Here is a 19,447-nt window from a genome sequence, read left to right as displayed (position 1 = left end):
GGCACCAGGCAAGCACATTGTTTCTTGTTCAAGATCCTATAATGTTCTCCCCATTGCAGACAGATGCACTGGTGGAAGTGGTTCACAATAAAATAATGCAAAGAGATTATTTTATTAAATCTTTGGAGGTCGTTAAAATTAAGAGGGGAACAATGTATTTACTTCACTGTACTCCATTTGGAGGGCCCCTTACAATTTAGAGATGCTATACGAGCTAGCTTCACATGTCTCTGATTAATCAAAACCAACATGTGCTCTTTTTCTTACCCAAAACTCTCAAGATATTCTTTGCCTCTTTAGCATAGTCTTCTTCAGAAAATGTGATAAAAGTAACCACTTTTCTTTCAGAGGATGAATGTCACACTTTATCCATGGCAAATACACCTAAATGACATCCTGGGAAGTCTCCAAGTGTATCTAAATTTCTTACATCCAGGACCATCCTCCTTTTCCCCATTACATTTGTGATGTTGATGCTGCAACTCGACTGTTCTTTGGTGTGCATTTAGCAAAGGGAAGTTAACAGGCATGCATGAAACACTCAAGCCTGGTTCCCATCCCAAACTCCCTAACCACTGGCTTTCCCTTACCAGCCCTCTTCCTCTGCTTTCTGGGACAGGACATGTTTTCGCTGAGCTTGCATCCTTTCACTGTCCAGAACATGGAAATTCCTTATTTCACTACCCTTCCAGTTGGCTTCTTGTTCCCTACCCTGATCTTTTAGGAGTAAGGTGGGTTTCAGGAATTGCATTTCTCCAGCATGGGGTCTGGCATGGATTCACATGCTCATGAATATTCCCCGTCGTCAGGCTGGGAATCCTCGGTAAAGAAAAAATCAGTATCAGTTTCGTTTCTGATCTGTCTTTCTTAGTATTAACCAATCGCTGATCTCTGGGGTCATACTGCCCCCAGCCAATGACTGCCCTCTCCCTAAGCCCCGCCTCTGGCAGCCATCCTGAGATTTTTACCGCACGCTCAAGTGTTGGGAGTCCTCGTGCTTTAGCTCTCGAGTTTTTGCTGCGTTTTCGCTCTTTTTCAGGAGATTTTCTCATTTTTTCGGTTTAATCGAGCCTCAAGCTCCACCGTTTCTACTTCTGATAACGGGGACCCGTTTCGGAATTCTTCTACGCCCCTCAAGGGTGAAGTTTTCGTCGAGTTTACGCTTCTTGGAGGATTCCGGAAGATCTGCGGCCGACCTCAACGGACATGGCCCAGGACAAGGGAAGCTCGACGCCCGGATCCAAGCTGTTCAGGTGCTGCCCTGGATGCGGATTACAAAACGTTTTCAAGGAGGACGAGCATTCGCAATGTCTCTACTGCCTTCATGAGGACAAGACGCACGTGGAGAAGGACTGTGCATTCTGCAAGAACCTTTCGGAACGGACCAAACAAGATCGTCGTTCCTGCCTCGCCGCCTGGCTGGAGAAGGGCACAGCAGGTGAGAAGGTGAAGAAAAAGTCTGAGCGGGCTTCTAAGTCCTGTCAGGGTGCCCCGGCGACGGGGGCCCAACAGAAGGCCAAGCACCGCGAGTCCGCGGCCACCGGGAGCGCCGAAAGGTCAGGCTCTTCGGCTGCCAGGCAGGACGCGACTTCCCCGGCATGTTGACCACGAGCCAGCGCTCTGGTTCGGGGAAGAGGAAGTCCAAGAACCCGGGTTAGCTGCTGGAGCGGCCCCGGTCAATCTCGAAGGGGGAGCGAGGCGCTGACCCTCCCCCCAAGGCGAAGGCCCAGGACGCACCAAAGGTGGTGAGGGCTTTGATACAGCCGGCAAAGGCCTCTACCGAAGTGGTCGCTGCGACCCTGGCTAAGCCGGCTGAGACTACGCCAGTGGAAGCGGCCTCTGGGCCCAGAGTATCCCTGCCACCGGGGAGGGAATCCTCTTTCCAGCCCATCGTTAAGGCCCCCGTGAAGTCCCCGGCGGAAAAAGAGGGGGGGGCGGTGGCCATTACAGACTCGTAATCAGCCTCTGAGGAGGAGCTGGTGGAAACCGAGAAGGGCCTCAACGAGAGGTTCGAGAAGGTTCGATCCCAGGGGACGGTCCACGCTGACGTGATCGAAAATAGCGACAATGGCGACGAAGAGGACCCAGTGGGGCAGCCATCCCGTCCGTCGCAGCCATTACCCGAGCCCCAGGATAGCTCGGCGGCCATTTTGTTGGCGATCCAATCCTTATGTACCGAGATAAGGATGAGATTACCACGGACCCCGACGGAGGATCCAGAACCAGGCCCGTCGGGAAACCCTCCGAACAAACGGAGGAGAGTCCACCCCTCTCCGCCCTTCATGCCCGCGAGGCCTGTGGACCCCTCATCCCCCTCGCCGGACCCTAGAGAGGATACGGTGACGGATACAGCGATGAGGACGGACGACGACAGCGGCAATGACACAGCGGACATCCCGTCATCACCCCTCGGTCTTCTCCAGCCGACGAAATTGGCTCCTTTCACGCCATGATAACCAGGGCATCCGAGCACTTCCAGCTCCGCCCTGAAGAACAAAAAAAGGAAGGGTTTCTCTACCAACGACGAGAGGCCAAGAGGAAGACAGTCCTCGCAGTGCCTTTGCTCGACGACATCTGGGACGAGGGGCTTGCTGTCCTCAAGAACCCTTCCACGACACCCGCCAAGAGGTAAAGGTACGAGAAGAAGTACCGAGTCCCCGATGCCGCCCCCTTGTGCCTCAGGGCCCAGCCCACGCCGGACTCTGTCGTCTCGGCAGCGGCTAAGAAGAAAGCAGCGGGTGCGGCGGCTTCAACTTCCACTTCCCCGCCGGACAGCGAGGGCAAGAAGTTGGACTCCATGGGATGACGAGTCATCTCGTCAGCGGCGATGACGATTAAGGCGCCCAATGCCTTAGCGATCGTGGCCCGCTACGACAGGGAGCTCTGGTTCAAGATAGCTCCCCTGCTAGACTTCCCACCTGACGACAAGAGGGCGGAGGCCCTACAAATTCTGCAGGAAGGCGAGGTGGCGTCGGATCACACCATAACAGTGGCAACGGACATTGCCGATATCGGGTTTCGCCAACTGAGTTTGCCTCGGACGACGAGGATGGCTCAAGGCGACAGACTTTCGCCAGGACGTCCAGACCAGAGTGTTGGATATGCCGTTCGACGGCAACATCCTTTTTGGTAAGGCAGTGGCCGAGTCTCTTCAGGCCATCAAGACCGACTCAGAGACGGCCTGGGCCCTAGGGGTACTTCAACAACGACGGCCCTTTCGGACCTCCGGAGGCAGACAGGGTGCCTCCAAAGAATCCAGCGGTGGCTCCTCCACATACCGCCAGGCAGCCCGCTCCTCTTCCCAGGAGGCCTACAGAGGTTGCGGCAAGCAAGGGGGATCCCGCCGGCGTCACCAAGGAGGCCAAGGCGGCAAGGCCGCCTCCAAGCAAGACTGACCCGGCTGTGTCATCGGGCCCCAACGAAGCACCCCGGTGGGAGGCCGGCTGACGACGTTCGTCAGCGTGTGGGAGTCCATCTCCACCGACCGTTGGGTGCTGGACACCCTGGCCAACGGGCACTCGCTGGAATTCCAAAAGAAGTGCCCTCGCATTCCTCCCGTGGCCAGGAAGGAGAATCACATCCCTCAACTGCTGTTGGAGGTGAGGGCGATGCTCAAGAAAGGTGCCATCAAGCTCGTCCCCAGGAGGCTCCTGGGCTCTGGAGTGTACTCAAGGTACTTCCTCGTCAGAAAGAAGACAGGTGGTTGGCGCCCCATCCTGGACCTGCGTCGGTTAAACAAATACATGAAGGCACAGAAATTCAGGATGGTCACCCTCCAGCACGTGCTGGGACAGCTGGAGGAGGGCGACTTCCTATCGTCGTTGGACCTGGAGGATGCTTACTTCCACATCCCCATTCTAAAAGGGCACAGGAAGTTTCTCAGGTTCGTGGTTCAGGGACGCCACTACCAGTTCAGAGCCCTACCGTTCGGACTAAAGTCGGCACCCAGGGTATTCACCAAGTGCCTGACACCAGTGGCGGCGCGGCTGCGCCTGCAGGGGATCCACGTCTACCCCTACCTGGACAACTGGCTAATCCGGGCAAGGACAAGGGAACTCGCCGTCGAACACACAGCGAGGACCGTCCGGCTGCTTACGGAACTGGGGTTCCCCATCAACTACCCCAAATCCCACCTGGTTCCGTCGCAAGTAGCACTGTTTCTGGGAGCAAAGCTCGATACAGTGGGGCAATTGGCCTCCCCGTCAGAGGAAAGGACCAAGACCATCCTGGGCAAGGTGCGGCGCCTGCTAGCCATGGACGTGGCCAGGGTGAGGTCCATCAAGTCCCTCCTCGGGATGATGTCCTCATGCATTTACCTTGTACCCCTTTGCAGACTTCGCATGCGTCCGCTACAGGAGTTCCTCGATGCCCGCTGGTTTCAGGCGACGGGCTGCTTCGAGGACAGGATCCCTCTCGACAAGGAGTTCCGTCGGGCGATCCTATGGTGGGGTACCCGTGCTCACCTCACTATAGGCACGGACTTTCAAACCCCAGCGTTTCAGGAGACGGTGACGACGGACGCCTCTCTGGAGGGTTGGGGGGCCCACACCGGAGATCTCCACGCAAGAGGCGTTCGGCTCCCGGAGGAGAGGTCTCTCCACATCAACATTCTGGAGCTCCGAGCAGTTTTCTGGGCACTCAAGTCGTTCCTTCCGTCCCTCAAGGACAAAGTGGTGAGGATCTTCACCGACAACACCACCACGATGTTCTACATACGGAAGCAGGGGGGCACCAGATCCCCAGCCCTATCCAAGGAGGCCCAGGATCTGTGGCACTGGGCTGTCGCCCAGGGGATCTTTCTGGTTCCCTTCCACTTGGCAGGAATAAAAAACACCATCGCCGACTCACTCAGCAGGGAGCTGCGCTCGTGCCACGAGTGGGAACTACGGCAGGACCAGGTGGATCGGCTCTTTCGACGATGGGGCAAACCCCGGATTGACCTTTTCGCGACGGCGACAAACTCCAAGTGCCAGAGGTTCGCCAGCAGGTTCCAGCAGCCGAGGAGCATGGGCGATGCTTTCTCGTTCCCCTGGGACGGCCTGTTTCTATACGCGTTCCCTCCGTTGCCGTTGCTGCTCCGCCTCATCAACCAGCTCAAGAAGTCCAGGTGCAGAATGATCCTCGACGCACCGGCGTGGCCGGGGCAGATCTGGTTCCCGGACCTTCTGGACTTGTCAACGTCCCCACCAGTCAAGCTGCCGGCGGACGCAGATCTTCTCTCCAGGGAAGGGGGCGCCATTCTCCTTCACGACCCAAAGTCGCTGAACTTGCAGGCCTGGCTCCTGCAGCACTAGAGTTTGGAGGGTACGATATCCCGGCTGACTGCAGAGAGGTTCTTGCAAAAGCCAGGGCATCCTCAACTCTTAAGTGTTATGGTCATAAGTGGAAGAGGTTATCTGTCTGGTGCCGTGCACAGAAGATTAACCCTCTGCGGATTACGGCCCCTCAAGTACTGCCGTACCTACTGTCGCTGGCCAAAGCTGGACTGGCTCACGTCTCCATCAAAATACATCTGGCTGCCATCTCCTGATATACCAGGACTACGGGACGGGCGTACTTGTGGTCTCATTGCCTGGTGAAGGAATTTATGAAGGGACTATTCCGATCGTTCCCGCCGGTGAAGGCTCCTGCCCCGGCATGCGAGCTTAATGTGGTGCTGACCAGGCTCATGGGGGCCCCATTCGAGCCTATGCATTCGGCGCCTTTGAAGTTCCTGTCATGGAAGACCGCGTTCCTCGTGGCCATTGTCACGATGCCCGCTCCCGGGGAGCCGGCACAGGCCTTGCGTCCCCGAAAGCGGACATCTAGTCCCCGGGGAAGGTCCCAGCAACCCCCTTATAGGGGCCCTTTGGACAGCGTCCTGGCGCCTATGGCGCCAGGCTCATAGAAAACGTCAGTCTAGGCGCCAGGCTCATTATGAAAGTGTTTGGGTGCACTTACCTGATGCAGACCATGCTGCAGAACCCCGGCCTCCTTGAGGCCTGAAAGGAACTACTTTACCTGTGGGACTCATTTACCACCCGGGCGTGGTCGGGGAATGATACATACCTGATTGGAGGAAGGACACATTCTAGGAACTTCTTCCAAGGCTATTTAAACCACACCCGATCAGCCACACGTGCTTCGCGTTGTTCTGCATCTAGCAGCTGGACGCTCACCGTGTGTGCTCCTGCACCTTGACTTCTGCCACACCTGCCAGCATCCTGAATCACCTGCAAAGGAAGGAAACAAGAGAACAGAAGAAGGAAAAAGCCTCACCTGCTAAATCTGCATCCCAGAGACATTTCGCCGACAATCCTGAAAAGGAAGACATTTATTTTTAAAAGCACATTGCATCGATCGCTGCAGCGCCGCATTCTACTCACCTTTAGAGGGCGCCTCCATGTTCAGCAGCGACCATCCGGATTCGCAGTCGCGCCCCCGCGCCTAGGGAGAAAAAGAAAAGAACAAAGGTGAGAGAAAGAAGGGAAAAGGGAAGCTAAAACTCCATGTCAAGACTTACCTGTTGGGTCATTCCCTTTTCATTTCGGGTCCGCGCCGCATCCAGGCATTTTCGGACCCCGGCCCCTAAGGGGAAAAAGACATCAGCGTTAATGAGTGAATGAAAAGACATTACCAAAACACTCATTAAAGACTTACCTGATTTCCACAAGGATTTCACCGCTCACCTCGGGTCGGTGCCTGTTCCCCGGCATTCCGTACCCGGCCCCTATGGGGAAAAAGACACTAGCATTAGAACATTAATGCATGGACACAAGGGGAACCACTTATAGAAAAACTTACCTGGAAGCCAAGCAAGTTTGGTTCTCACCCATCCGAAAATCCAGTGACGTAACTGGATACCAACGCGCCCCTGCATCAGAAGCAGGATGGAGAGCTTGTCCTTCCAGACCCTAAGGTGAGACGCTACGGGGAAGCACAGAAGGGTTTTGAGGAGGGTGAGAGGGGTAAGTGGGAGGCCGATTGCATTACCCCGCAGACAGTTAACCCCCTATTCTCACCTACAGAAGGATACTTCTGCGAGTCAGACAAGCCAGATCTGGGGCCCGGTCCAGTCCATCTTCCGAACCCTGCGCATCACCCTAGACGAGGTCACAGCAGCGCGAACCAGGCCAGCGCCCCCGTGGGAGTCAGGTGAGCGTTACAGCCATCACCTCCGCGCGACGAGTGGAAGCGATCCAGGCCCTATCTTGCAAGCCTCCATACTTGATTTTTCATGACACGAGGGTGGTGCTGAGGACGCACCCCTCCTTCATGCCCAAGGTGCCATCAGACTTCCACCTCAATGAGCCCTTGGTGTTACCAGTTTTCTTCCCGTCACCTTCGACGCCGGCCGAGAGGACTTTGCACTCGCTGGATGTAGCTAGAGCACTGAAGTTCTACGTGGACCTCACAAAGAGTTTTCGGAAGACGTCACAACTGTTTGTGAACTTTGGGTCTGTGAATCAAGGGAATGCTCTCTCTAAGACTTCCATTTCCAGATGGCTCTCCGGCTGCATCATGCACTGTCACCGGTTGGCAAACCGACCGCTGCCCGGCCGTCTGAGAGCCATTTGGCCAGAGCGATCGCTGCTACTACGGTGTTCCTGTCTGGTGTGCCCCTGCTGGACATCTGCAGGGCTGCTACGTGGAGGTCTACGCACACCTTCACGAGATTCTACTGCGTCGATCGGGACTCCAGGGTCGGCCAAGCAGTGCTGCACAACCTGTTCACCTGGTGAGGAGGTAAGAATTGCTTAATGTTGAGTTTTGAATGTAATGCTTAATGTTGAGCCTTTGCCACCTCCCGTGGTTGTGCATGTGTATACTGCTATGTATTCTTTTATTCATGAGCATGTGAATCCATGCCAGACCCCATGCTGGAGAAGGAACAAGTTACTTACCTGTAACTGTTGTTCTCCAGCATGGGTCTGGCATGGATTCACATGCGAACCCTCCCACCTACCCCTCTGTGGCTCTTCACTTGGTCATACTGCCACTTTGCGTGCTACCAAATCTGAGGATGGCTGCCAGAGGCGGGGCTTAGGGAGAGGGCAGTCATTGGCTGGGGGCAGTATGACCCAGAGATCAGTGATTGGTTACTACTAAGAAAGACAGATCAGAAACGAAACTGATATTGATTTTTTCTTTACCGAGGATTCCCAGCCTGACGACGGGGAATATTCATGAGCATGTGAATCCATGCCAGACCCATGCTGGAGAACAACAGTTACAGGTAAGTAACTTGTTCCTTCGTTTTCCTGCCCCCTAGTCCGACACTCAGTCTCTATAACTTCAGTGCCATGGTCATGAACATCGTTGGCCTAACTGTGCTTGCGACGGGTTCTTGAATAGGTCGGTCCGGACGCGCCTATTTAAACCTCAATCTCTCTTCAACAGGAAAGCGGAGGATTTGTACAAAATTGTGAAGAGGAAAAAATCTTAACGAATACAGGTAAGAACATATTTACTACCGTGCAAGGACATTCTTAAGTGCACATTTTGATAAGACGTGAAGAAACAATGTGTTTATTGTGCCAACACCACTGGTGACGCTACCACCAGGGCAACTTTTGAAGGTGCCTTCTTCAAGGTCCAAAAGAAATAGTACTGAAGTTCAAAGAGGGGCTATTATTGGATTTTCCTTTGGGATACTTATGAGCCCTTATAACAGTATCATAAAGGTCTTGATGGACTTTATGGCATAAACCTTGAGTCACCCAAATTTAAGGTGATTCAACTAGATCGAACCTCCGATGAACATATAGGAAAGTTTGTCTGAAGTTCGACACATGCTATACCAAAGGGCGGAACCCCCACTCCCATAGGAACTGAGGAGTAAATGGCATACAAAAGGTTGTTCCAATGGGATTTACTTGCATACTATTTTGATAAGTCAAAGAAGGACAGAAATGTATTACTTGAGGCAATCCATATTCGTCTAATTCAATACTAGATGATAAATATCAATAAATATCAAAGTGATTTCGTTCTGATGATCGGTATCAGAATTTCTTTTACAAAGTACATTGGTTTGTAGTGTTGAATTGCTATACATTCAAGACATGCAAACAATTCGAACTGATGCAACAATGTTGAAAGACCACAAAACATTATAAAAGGAAGAACGTAAAGTAACTGAACCTTAACCAAAACCCCCAAAAGAGACAAATATCAATTTGGGAGGAACTAAGCATATAGATCTAGTTACAAACGGTTCATATTTCCACAAATGGCACTAGATGAACAAATGAAAGAGAATAGAATAATTTGCTAGTTCAACAAGTCATGTTTGAATTGAAGGACTATGTAGGCATCTAGTTTTTTTGTAGATTTAGGGCCTGATTCACAGAAGCGTTTTATAATGACGAAATTCTGTAGGAAAACGCTCTGTGAATTAGGCCCTTAGTGTCCACACATATAAATTGTTAGCATGTTGGGTGGATGTAAAAGATACATTTTGGCGTTGAACTTAATTAGCCACCTTCATCAGGACCATTCATTCATCTGATTCTGCATAAGCTTGGACAAATGAATATAAATGTGTATAGAAGTAAGTCTAATCTAAAACCCCAAAAAATGTGATGTGGGAGACATTAGTTAGGAAATAATTGAGAAAGTTCACATTAGCTAGGACAAATACAAAATATTTTAACCCAAGTTTAGATTGTAGGGCAACAACCCCAAATAGACCCTTGGGAGTGAGCAAGTACACTTTTCCATACATACAACCAGAGAAAAAGGCCCATGGAGGTTTTCCATGTATATGTCAGAGGTAAAAACTGCTCATTGAGCCCTGATGTATGTACCTTCATTTTGTGGCTCCATCTGGCCTAGTCATACCTCACAGATTAGCTCCATGTCCTATTTCGTTTCTACATTTTGTTGAGATATTATCACCAGATACAGCAGTGTACTCTTCGACCACTATTTAATGTTGAGCCATTTATTCCACTTACTTTTTAACATGCAGTCATCACATGTTTGTTGGTTTTAGATTAGTCTTCCTTCTATACAGATTAATTTTAATTTGTCCAACCTTATGCAGGGTCAGAAGAAATAATGGTCCTGACGAAGACGGCTAATAATTTTCATGCAGAAACATGTATTTTACGTCGACCCCACATGCTAAAAATGTAGATCAATCAATAAAACTCTATTTGGCCCTAAGGCCCTGAAAATGAATAAAACACAAGTGACTTCAACAAAAGCATTCAGGAGATTTACAAATGAATCACTGAGCAATTTATGGCCAGCACTACCTCCCACCAGACTAAGCCCAATTGCATTTGGCCCGCTATCCCCAATCCTTATCGGAGGTCCACCAACTGACAACTTCCATCAGACTTGAATATTTTTTTTACCCAGTTCAATAACTTCTCCTATGGTGCCGTCTCCCCTGTAGCAACGCATTCTCCCCCGATAGTACAGAGCTATAAAACCTGACAACAGGCCAAGAATTTATTTTGAGGTCAGAGGAAGAACTCATTTGAATTGAGCTGTTTGTTGATGGAGCACTTTCATAATAATGCCCAATATACCACCAACTATACCGGGGTCCCGGAAGTCCACCCATATGAAATCATAGGTGTTCTCCTCTCCTACTGGTAGTGGAGTCTGGTACAGTTTGAAATGTTCTCTCAGGATACAAAGAAACAGCCACGAACGGTGCGTAACCATTGCAGGCATTTATTTAGCAACGCCTCCCTAGATTCTTTTTGGTTTTTGGAGACTTTAGGGACTTGATGCAAATACATTGTGCCTCTCCTTGGACCCTTCCCAGGATGTAATCTGTGAGCAATACTGCAAGACGAATAGATGGAGTTATTTTGCACCATGGAGTCAACTCCGGCCCATGACTTGTTGGTTATGATATGATATGATATGGCATTTATAACAACGCGCCTGTGCACAAGTGTTTCAAAGCGTGATGAGGCCAGGGAGGGGGAACAGAGGGGAGACCGAGACAAGGATCTTACTAGGCCAGGGGACAATGAGATCGCACAAGTGTAGGGGAGGGGGGAATGGAAAGTGCCGACGGGTGGGGGATTTCAGTGCAATACATAGGATCAGCAGTAAAATAAAATAAATAAAACAGTAGGTAAAAGTGCAGCCAGCTTATGGCAAGTGCAGGGGTAAGTGCAGGCATCAAATGTCAAGAGCTGGCAAGTGCAGGGGTTTGCCCAGGAGGCAGTGCAGGAGTGCAGCTGGTGGGGAGGGGATCTGGACCCCGGATCAGAGGGTAGCCAGGTGACCAGTGCAGTTTCAGTCAGAAGTTCAGCAGGGGAGAGGAGGCGAGAAAGCAGAAGCATGAGGAAGGTCTTGAGGTGCTTCCGGAAGCAGAGATGGTTCTCCTCAGGTTTCTGGGAGGCTGTTCCAGAGGGAGGCCCCAGCCGAAGAAAGATCTGCCACCAACTCATTGCTTGGAGAAGCGACTGACCCTGAGGGAGTTGGGAGGCGGATGAGCGAATAGCTCGAGAAGGAAGATATTTAGGAAGGCCATGTGGATAATGCAGAGGGTTTTTAACTTAATCCTTGCAGCCACTGGAAGATAGTGCAGAGATTTCAGTCCTGGAGAGATACGATCCCTGGGCTTGAGGCCAAGGACAAGTCTCGCAGTCCTGTTCTGGATGAGTTGCAGAGGGCAGAAGCAGGCAGATTTAGAAAGAGGCTGTTGCAGTAGTCCAGCGTAGAGAGATCCAAAGCTCTGGAGACGGTGAGCTTCTGGGCAAGGAGAGGAAAGGAAGAATACCTCTGAGGAGGTGCAGCTGGTAGTGTGACTTCTTAGAGACATCAGAGATGTGGGGAGAGAAGGAGAGAGTGGAGTCAAAGATGACCCCAAGGCTTTCAGCCTCACCGGTCGAGAGAAGGAAGAGGCCCAAGAGAGGCCGGCCAGAGAGTGACAGGAAATGAGAAAGCTGGTGAGCTGATGAGGAGAATCTCAGTCTTACTGGCATTAAGGCAGAGATCGTTTGCGGCACACCACTCCTGGATAGCTGACAGACAGTGGCAGATGAGAGAAGAAGAGGTTGTGGAAGGGAGCCTGAAAATGAGCTGAATTTCTTCCGCATAGCATTGAAAGTTGGGGCAGAGAGCAGCAATGCAGTGGGCAAGAAGTGCCAGGTATTGGTTGACAAGCCAGGGAGAGAGGTTAGACCCCTGGGGAACACCACAGGTAGCCACAGGTAGAGACAGAGGAGAGGAAGGACCCAAGTTGGACCTAGGAGGGTCGATCTGAGAGGAAAGAGGTCAGCCAAGCCAGGGCCTGATTGGGTATACCCAGGTTATCACAGACGGCTGAACAGGATGGCATCGTTGACTGTGTCAAAGGCTTGGATTCTTGGGACCTCTGCTGTTTCTTTAAACATAGGCCGCTCAGGCCTATTTGCTGAATGATGGTGAAGCCAGCACAATGGACATGGTCCTGTCTCAGCCCATTGGCTGCTTAATCAGGGCTTCTACAATCCCGGTGAGATCGCCCCTTGTACAACCTATCCCCATTCCCTCAGAAATCGTGGCACATTTGTCAGCAGCCGAGGTGGGCAATGTTGGCAACCCCATTGGAGAGATAGGCCACATACCGACACTGTCATCTTCTTTTCCACTGGGAAGCCCCCATGGGGGTCCACCTCTTTTCTCGGCCTTTATGAAGGTCAATAGTAGCCTTTTCGCAAAGTTCAAGCAAAACTGGCCCACAGGCACAAGCATAGGATTTGCAGATTCCCTCATCAGTGAGGGCGTGGGTGATCAGGGTGGATGGAGCAGGGGTTGATTGGGTTCATGAATTACTGAAGACCTGGGTCAAGGATTTTTCAGAGTATGTCAGACGTTGACCAGAGAGTGTGGGTTGGGGGCTAATTTTAAGTACGCTGCCATTTTATTCGCTCTGTTTGGTCTCCACAGTTTCAAGAGGTTCAGGGCCAGGGAACATGTTTTAGGTTTCATTGGCTGGGGATCCAAGTCCAACATCACCAACACATTGATGGTAATGTTTGAACTAGGACCCATTATAGGTGGAGTAATTATGTCATTGGCATATGTTAGTACCAGGTGTTGTGCAATTTGTATCCAAACCCCCTGGTGCACATCATACTCCATTTCAGTTTTGGGCGCTAGAATAATCAAGTTAATTGTATCCATTGTGCAATTGCTCCCAGAGGCATCATTATTGACAGCATCCATGCTTAAGAACTGGTTTATTTCCCTGATCAAGGAATATGCTTCCCCTGTGATTTTTGTGTCTCGCCGGTGAGGGGGAGTAGAGGGGGTCAGGGGACGAGTTGCCTTCCAGAGCATGCATCTGGGCTCTCCACTAGTTTGTGTTTGACTAGCAATATCTTTCTTTTGGAGCCTACTTTCTTCTCCCCCATGATGGTGCAATTGTGTGAGAAGTGAAAGGCATTTGGGTCAGTAGGATCAGTAGTCTTGGTGCTATAGTTAGTGAGTTAGCTTCTCAACTGTGGGTCCATTTCTCCTGTTGCAGCCTTCATTTTTAAGTGCATACCAGTCCAATAGTGGGACCTCCTCCCTGAACTCCCTTCCAGAAGCCAAACTCTCCTGTGCCCATTCCCTGCAGGCTTCACCCTGTGGGGGGAAGCCGGGACTGAAGTGTGGTTGGAGGCATGGCGCCACAGAGCTTGTAGCTGTGGCTGGGTCGGGGGACAGAGCGCCAGATGCCCGCACCCTTTCCCCGCAGTTGGTGTGAACACTGCATCTACAAAAAACTAGATGCCTATGTAGTCCTTCACTTCAAACAGGACTTGTGAACTAGCAAATTATTCTATGTTCTTTCATTTGTTCATCTAGTGCCATTTGTGGAAATGTGAACTGCTTGTAACTAGATGCATATGCAAAGTTCTTCCCAAACTGATATTTGTCACTTTTGGGGTTTCCGGTTAAGATTCACTTACCCTGCGTTCTTCATTTTATAATGTTATGCGGCCTTTGAACATTTTCGTCCGTCTTAATTGCTTTTGTGTCTTGAAGGTATTGTAATTCACTATAAACTAATGCACCATTGAATACAAAATCTGCTACTGACCATCAGAACTAAATCATGTTGATATTTATTATCAATTAGTAAAGAATTAGACGAATATAGATTGCCTCAAGTAATACATTTCTGTAGGAATAGTAGGCAATTAATTCCCATTGGGAACAACCTTTTGTAGGCCATGAAGTTTGACACATGGCTGAAAGGGGGACACATGGCTGTAGCTCGTTTTCAGACATGGGCAGCTTTCAGAGCGGCAGGAGGTCATGGCTGGAGGCAGGATTAGGACATTTAGAGAAAGGTTCACAGACTGAAGTGCATTTAGAGTAGTTCAGTAGACCGAAGGGTCTAAAGAGGTAATGAGTGACTGTGAAGCCAATCTGAGAGTTTGAGTTAGCATTAGATCTACCCACACAGCACTGTGTGATGCATTCAGTGATTTGCAGTGGGAAACGCCAGTGCCAGCACCAGAGACTCGCGGAGGCGGGAGACTCAAGTTTAAATCATGTCTGCACCCAAACGAGCTGGAGGCAGCAGTTTTCGCCCATGCATTAGCACTTTTGTGCTCATAGAGTGCCAAAATCGAATGAGGTCCATTAGACGTTTCATCCAACTAGCGTTCCACACCCCCTGTCATGATTAGCTCTGGAATACATGCACCAGTGTGTGTAAATGCATGGGTATTGCTCCACCATGATAAACATCCACTGAGACTGTCAGGGAAGATTACACATTCAGTACCATCCACTACCTCAGGGGCATAAGGGAGAGGTGCATGGATCTTATTTACCAAAGAACCAACACACAGTGAAGTTGAAAGGTGGGAGGAGTGGGAAAATCTCAAGTGTCTCTCCATCGCCTCCATCCACTGATGAGTTGGACAATAATGGCAAGGTCAAGATGGATGATAATCAAGACCAAGATTGTTATTGTGCTTGCAACAATGGGGACATGCACCAGAGACCCTACCTCCATGGGGTGTCCATTAGAGGCTCTGTTGCCAATGCCTCTGTGGTACTAGTCTGGCCCTGCCTGCTCATCCTGCCGTCTACAGACCCCTGATGCCTCTGTCTCCCCGCCGGATCATCAATGCTGTATCAACTAAGTCTACAAACTGTCCCCAACACAGGGATCCCCCTTCCTCGTCCATCATGGGGGAATCTTCCTCCCCAGGTGAAGAGAAGCACAGTGCATACTTCATTAATACCCCCACAACCTTCTTCCCTTTTCCCTCCGAACGTCATATCTGCGCCATGAGCCCCAAAAATGACAATTGGTAAAGGTGAGAACCATGTGTTAGCACATTGTGTGAACCCAAAAGTTTGAAACACCAATCCTAATAGCTATTATACCAATACAACCAATACTACAGGACAAAAAACAGAACAGTAAGTGGGTAGATGAAACAGCACAACAAACAAAGAACGATAACTGGGAAAGAATTTTGTTTTTTGGGGGGGATGGGATCAGTTGCAGAAATGTTTTTGGATGTTTTAAATTTTAAAAAGGAGAGAAAAGGCACAATGAAAAGATAACTTTTTATATGGTGGAAACTGGCAACACATTTTCAACACAATGAGCAAACACTAAAACAAAGGGTCACACAAGTTCCCTACAAAAACTCACTCAAGAACAAGAAATTGGACAAAAGGCCAACACCAACAGCTACGAATCCTAAATACTTTGCTAGAAAGCTCCAGAAAAAAGCAACCTACTAGTTTGAGTCTGTCTGGTGTAATACTTCACTCACAGCCTAGCAAAACCCACAGAGTGGGCTGGGCCTTATACAGACAGTCGAACTAGTATATGAGATTCTAAGGCCCACATTGCATAAACAAACTGTACGCTTAATCCTGTGATTCAACCTGGGATCCAAGGCTTGTGAAAGGACAATGAATCATTGCACAAGAACAGGAAGTTGGTTGTGAGTTTTATCTGGTATTTATTTGTGTAAAAAAACAACTGTCCCTTTCCTGTGGTTGGGGCGACTCTTCCCATCAAATAATTTCTTTGAAAGTTTGTCTAGGCTTATTACCAAGTCTATAAAGCCTCATAGTGAAGGGGTTGGGACACATGGGACAAACGTAGAAGAGTTGTCTCAAGAATGCAGACCGACAAACACATGCTCTGTGACCAGTTGCACAAGTTAAAAAGAGCACAGAATGCAACTTGTGATAAAATCTTGAAAGCTTTGACAATTAAAGTGGTTCAAGCATCTTCTGTATCAGATGCAATTTAGACCGATGCCCTCATTGTCTTAATCAACATCACCAAGCACCACCTGCCGAATGGTCTTTTACAGACAGGAATTTAGACTTTTCAGATGGCCTCTTTACCCCATTAGCAAGGACTAACATTGATGGTCTTTGGAACCAACTGTAGTTGATCTGGCTGTGCGTAACATCATCTATTCTTGCAACACAGGCTTTAGGCAGCATACTGCATATGCATGCATATGTCTGGTCATACATTACTACTTAGTACACAATGGTTAAGGTGTTTTTCATGTACTGCTAAGCCAGATGTGAGCCCCCGTATCTTAGGTACAGAGTTTTTCTACTGTCCTGCATACCCCTATTCCATTGCATACAGTTAAGTGAGGAATCTGATTCACCTACAGATATTCTTAGAGCACAGCCAGTCATTAATAAAGGTGGGGAAGGGGGAAGGGGCATGACTCACACATTTTTCATGGAAGCCACTCATGTCCAAGGTATTCAGAGTTATCAATCAAACTTTCTGTGCTTTGTGATTAGTCCGAAGGAGGAGTCGGACAAAGGGGTGGCATTTCAACTCAAGGTTTTATTGAAATAATAAGAACATTAGCTCTCTTTCCATATGCCTAGCGGCGTTGCCCTACCTAATGGAAATAGGACTCGCGTTCTTCCCATCAAGGTGGTTGTCAAATTTAAGAAACAGTCCTCTGTTCAAAACGTATCCTACTCTGACCCTACCACTAAACAAACATATTCAGCAAACAGAAATGAAGCCAGGAGAATGACTCCCTTCTCCTGATCTAACCGGTTCAGCCTTATGGGGGGGGGTTTATGATAGTCTCTAGCAACAGTTTTTACAAGTTCTTGTAATCCCTCCAAAAGGACTCCTTTGTACTTGATGAAATGTCCAACAGTTATTCTTTCGCAGCGTTCTATATATTCCTGGGCTTTACTTATCTTCCTCTAGGTTCTTGCAACAAGGGAGATTACTTCTGTAGTGTTCTTGGCTCTTTCCACAATCTCTCTGAGGGAGATTGCTCCCATAGTAATCTTTATCCTTGATCTCTCTCTTGCAGTTATTGTGAGGAGGGAGATTACTCCTGAGGAACCCTTCACTCTTTGGATCTTTTTCGGTTATCACTGTGACAAGGGAGATTAGTCCCCAGGCATTTTTCACTCTCATCCAAACCACTACAGGATCTCCTTTGGCTCCTGTTATCTTCGTTTTGGCAAATGCACATCAGGGTCTTCCCAGGGTGTTGGTCTCGCTGTCCCTGATCGAACGCTCTTTGCGTTTCTCTCTCTCTCCACTTTCTGTTGCACTGCGCTGGTTCCACAGGCTTCTTGACCTTTCACTGTTGGGGTAGTAGAAGGACCGCCCAGTCCACCTCTCCAAGGTCATGCCAACCGTTGGCTTCTCTCCAGCTTCTGTGTAGGTATGGTCTCCGTCTTACTACAGAGTGCTCTGCCGACCATGCCAGGGTGTCCTCTTGACTAAGGACCAGCTTCTCCGACTCACTTTGTCATTCCCAGGTTTGAATCTCCCTCGTGGCTGACAGGCTTCACACCGGGTTCTCCTCTCATTGAGTTCCTTCTTGCTTTTTATGTCCTGTAGCTGGGTCCTCCACAGTGACGTGAGAGGAAAATAGTGTCCTAATTGGTGGCGTGCCATAGTCCTTCTTTGATGTCATTCTTCACGCCTTCTTGGGGCCACCTCTTCGCAATACTGTTTAGCCTTGGAAAAGGAGTAGTTTGCATCACTCCTTCAATCGCTCTCTTCTCAGTACTTTTGGAAGATGATTTATTATCACTTTGTATGCTCTTTCTCATCTTGGTAGTATTAAGACTTAAGTGAGGAAAAAAGGGAGTATTACAATAATAAACATTAGTGCTTTCCGGTCGGTTCTTGGAGGATCTCAAGGATTTCTTGGTCTCAAAGTCAAGGGGGTTAGGAAGTTTCATCACAGAACGGGAGTCCTTGTCTCCACAAGGGGAGTCTCTCCATGTGAGGTCCTACATCCCGCCACTCTTAGGGGTATTATTGCGCTGAGGGCTCACATCACTAGCCTCCCAGGGAAAGGCTCCGCTCTCTGTAGAAGTGACTTGATCCTGTCAATCACCACAGCTTACTTAAGCATTCCCCTCACAAGTGGGACTTTGAAACTGGGCAACCCATTTGCAACTTAACTTTTCGGTAGCCAGAGATGGATTCATTTGAAATACAAAACAACACAAAATGCAGCAAACATCGTTCTTGGAAGGGACATGGTCATCAATGTGACAGAAATTATCAGTATCCCTCCCCTCAGTCACTTTGCATATGGGCCTGGTTCCTGAAAAACTCACTTTAAATCACTCTAACTCTTCTGGGCAGTTGAGGGGCCAGAAAGCAGTGTACACATTCACAACACGAGCAAATAGGCAGGATATTGTCATTGATCTTTAGAGAAAGATATTAAACCTCTTAATTCCTTTTTAGGTGTGATATGTGCCTTATCCTTCCCCTGGCTTCAGGGAACGGTTTTGCATGATATTTGCAGGACTTGTCCGCTAAAGGAGACTACTTGAATTCCTATCCTATCTTTTCTACCTTTGACACCATTATTAAGAGGCATCTTGCTGGCGTACTGCATTTGTTTTCCCTTTTCATATATACTCATCCTGCATGGGACTTGAACATTGTTTTAGGTGTTTTGTCTCTTAAGCCATTAATGTTTTGTGTCAAAGTACCCTGCCTGCACCTGCTCACTAAGCAGTGCTGGGCCTGGAGGCAAAGTTGTAATGGTCCCCTGTCTTAACCACCTCAGCCTGCTCATGTGACGGGCTTGTCATGTGGATTTTAACTCTGTCCTTTTAAGATAGACTATTAAACGATGAGGACAGTTACCAATGTTTATGAGCAGGGCATCACCTTCTTCTCGAGCAAGATCTGTTCCCCATAGAAGTGTTTCCTCCCATAAAAGAAATGCTTGCCTTGCAAATTAAGAGGATGGCCAATCACATTTTGTTAAGTGTGTGCCCAGGAGCGCAGTTCTCGGGGAACCCAGAGATTGTGTGGGAAATACTGCACTGTGGAGACTGCAGGTACACGAGTCCTTACATGCTGGAAAGCATGTGTTTTCCTGACTCTGAGATGCTTTAAGACCACAAAATGTGCAGGAGTGGAATACTGAGCTCTGTGGCAATGTCAGCAGCAGACCCACTACCCTCATTCATGCAGAATCAAAATGGTCCGTGGCCTTAATGAAGCCATAGTCCC

General features: G+C 49.2%; 1 protein-coding gene across 14 annotated transcripts in view; it reads left to right on the top strand.

Moving 5' to 3' along the window:
• The window catches only part of SRCIN1 (SRC kinase signaling inhibitor 1), a 1,709,922-nt gene that overhangs the window by 1,622,600 nt on the left and 67,875 nt on the right, over positions 1 to 19,447 (top strand). For 2 of the 14 annotated variants that reach the window (XM_069634676.1, XM_069634678.1), the window contains exon 22: positions 8,380 to 8,434. The exons of the other annotated variants lie outside the window; for them this stretch is intronic. In XM_069634676.1, the coding sequence (XP_069490777.1) occupies positions 8,380 to 8,434 (55 nt within the window). The remainder of the gene's footprint in view (positions 1 to 8,379; positions 8,435 to 19,447) is intronic. 14 annotated transcript variants of the gene reach the window in all.

Source organism: Ambystoma mexicanum, chromosome 13 (assembly GCF_040938575.1).
Source record: "Ambystoma mexicanum isolate Mex_15411 chromosome 13, UKY_AmexF1_1, whole genome shotgun sequence".
NCBI classification, from domain to species: domain Eukaryota; kingdom Metazoa; phylum Chordata; class Amphibia; order Caudata; family Ambystomatidae; genus Ambystoma; species Ambystoma mexicanum.
This window is presented reverse-complemented; position numbering and strand designations above follow the sequence as displayed.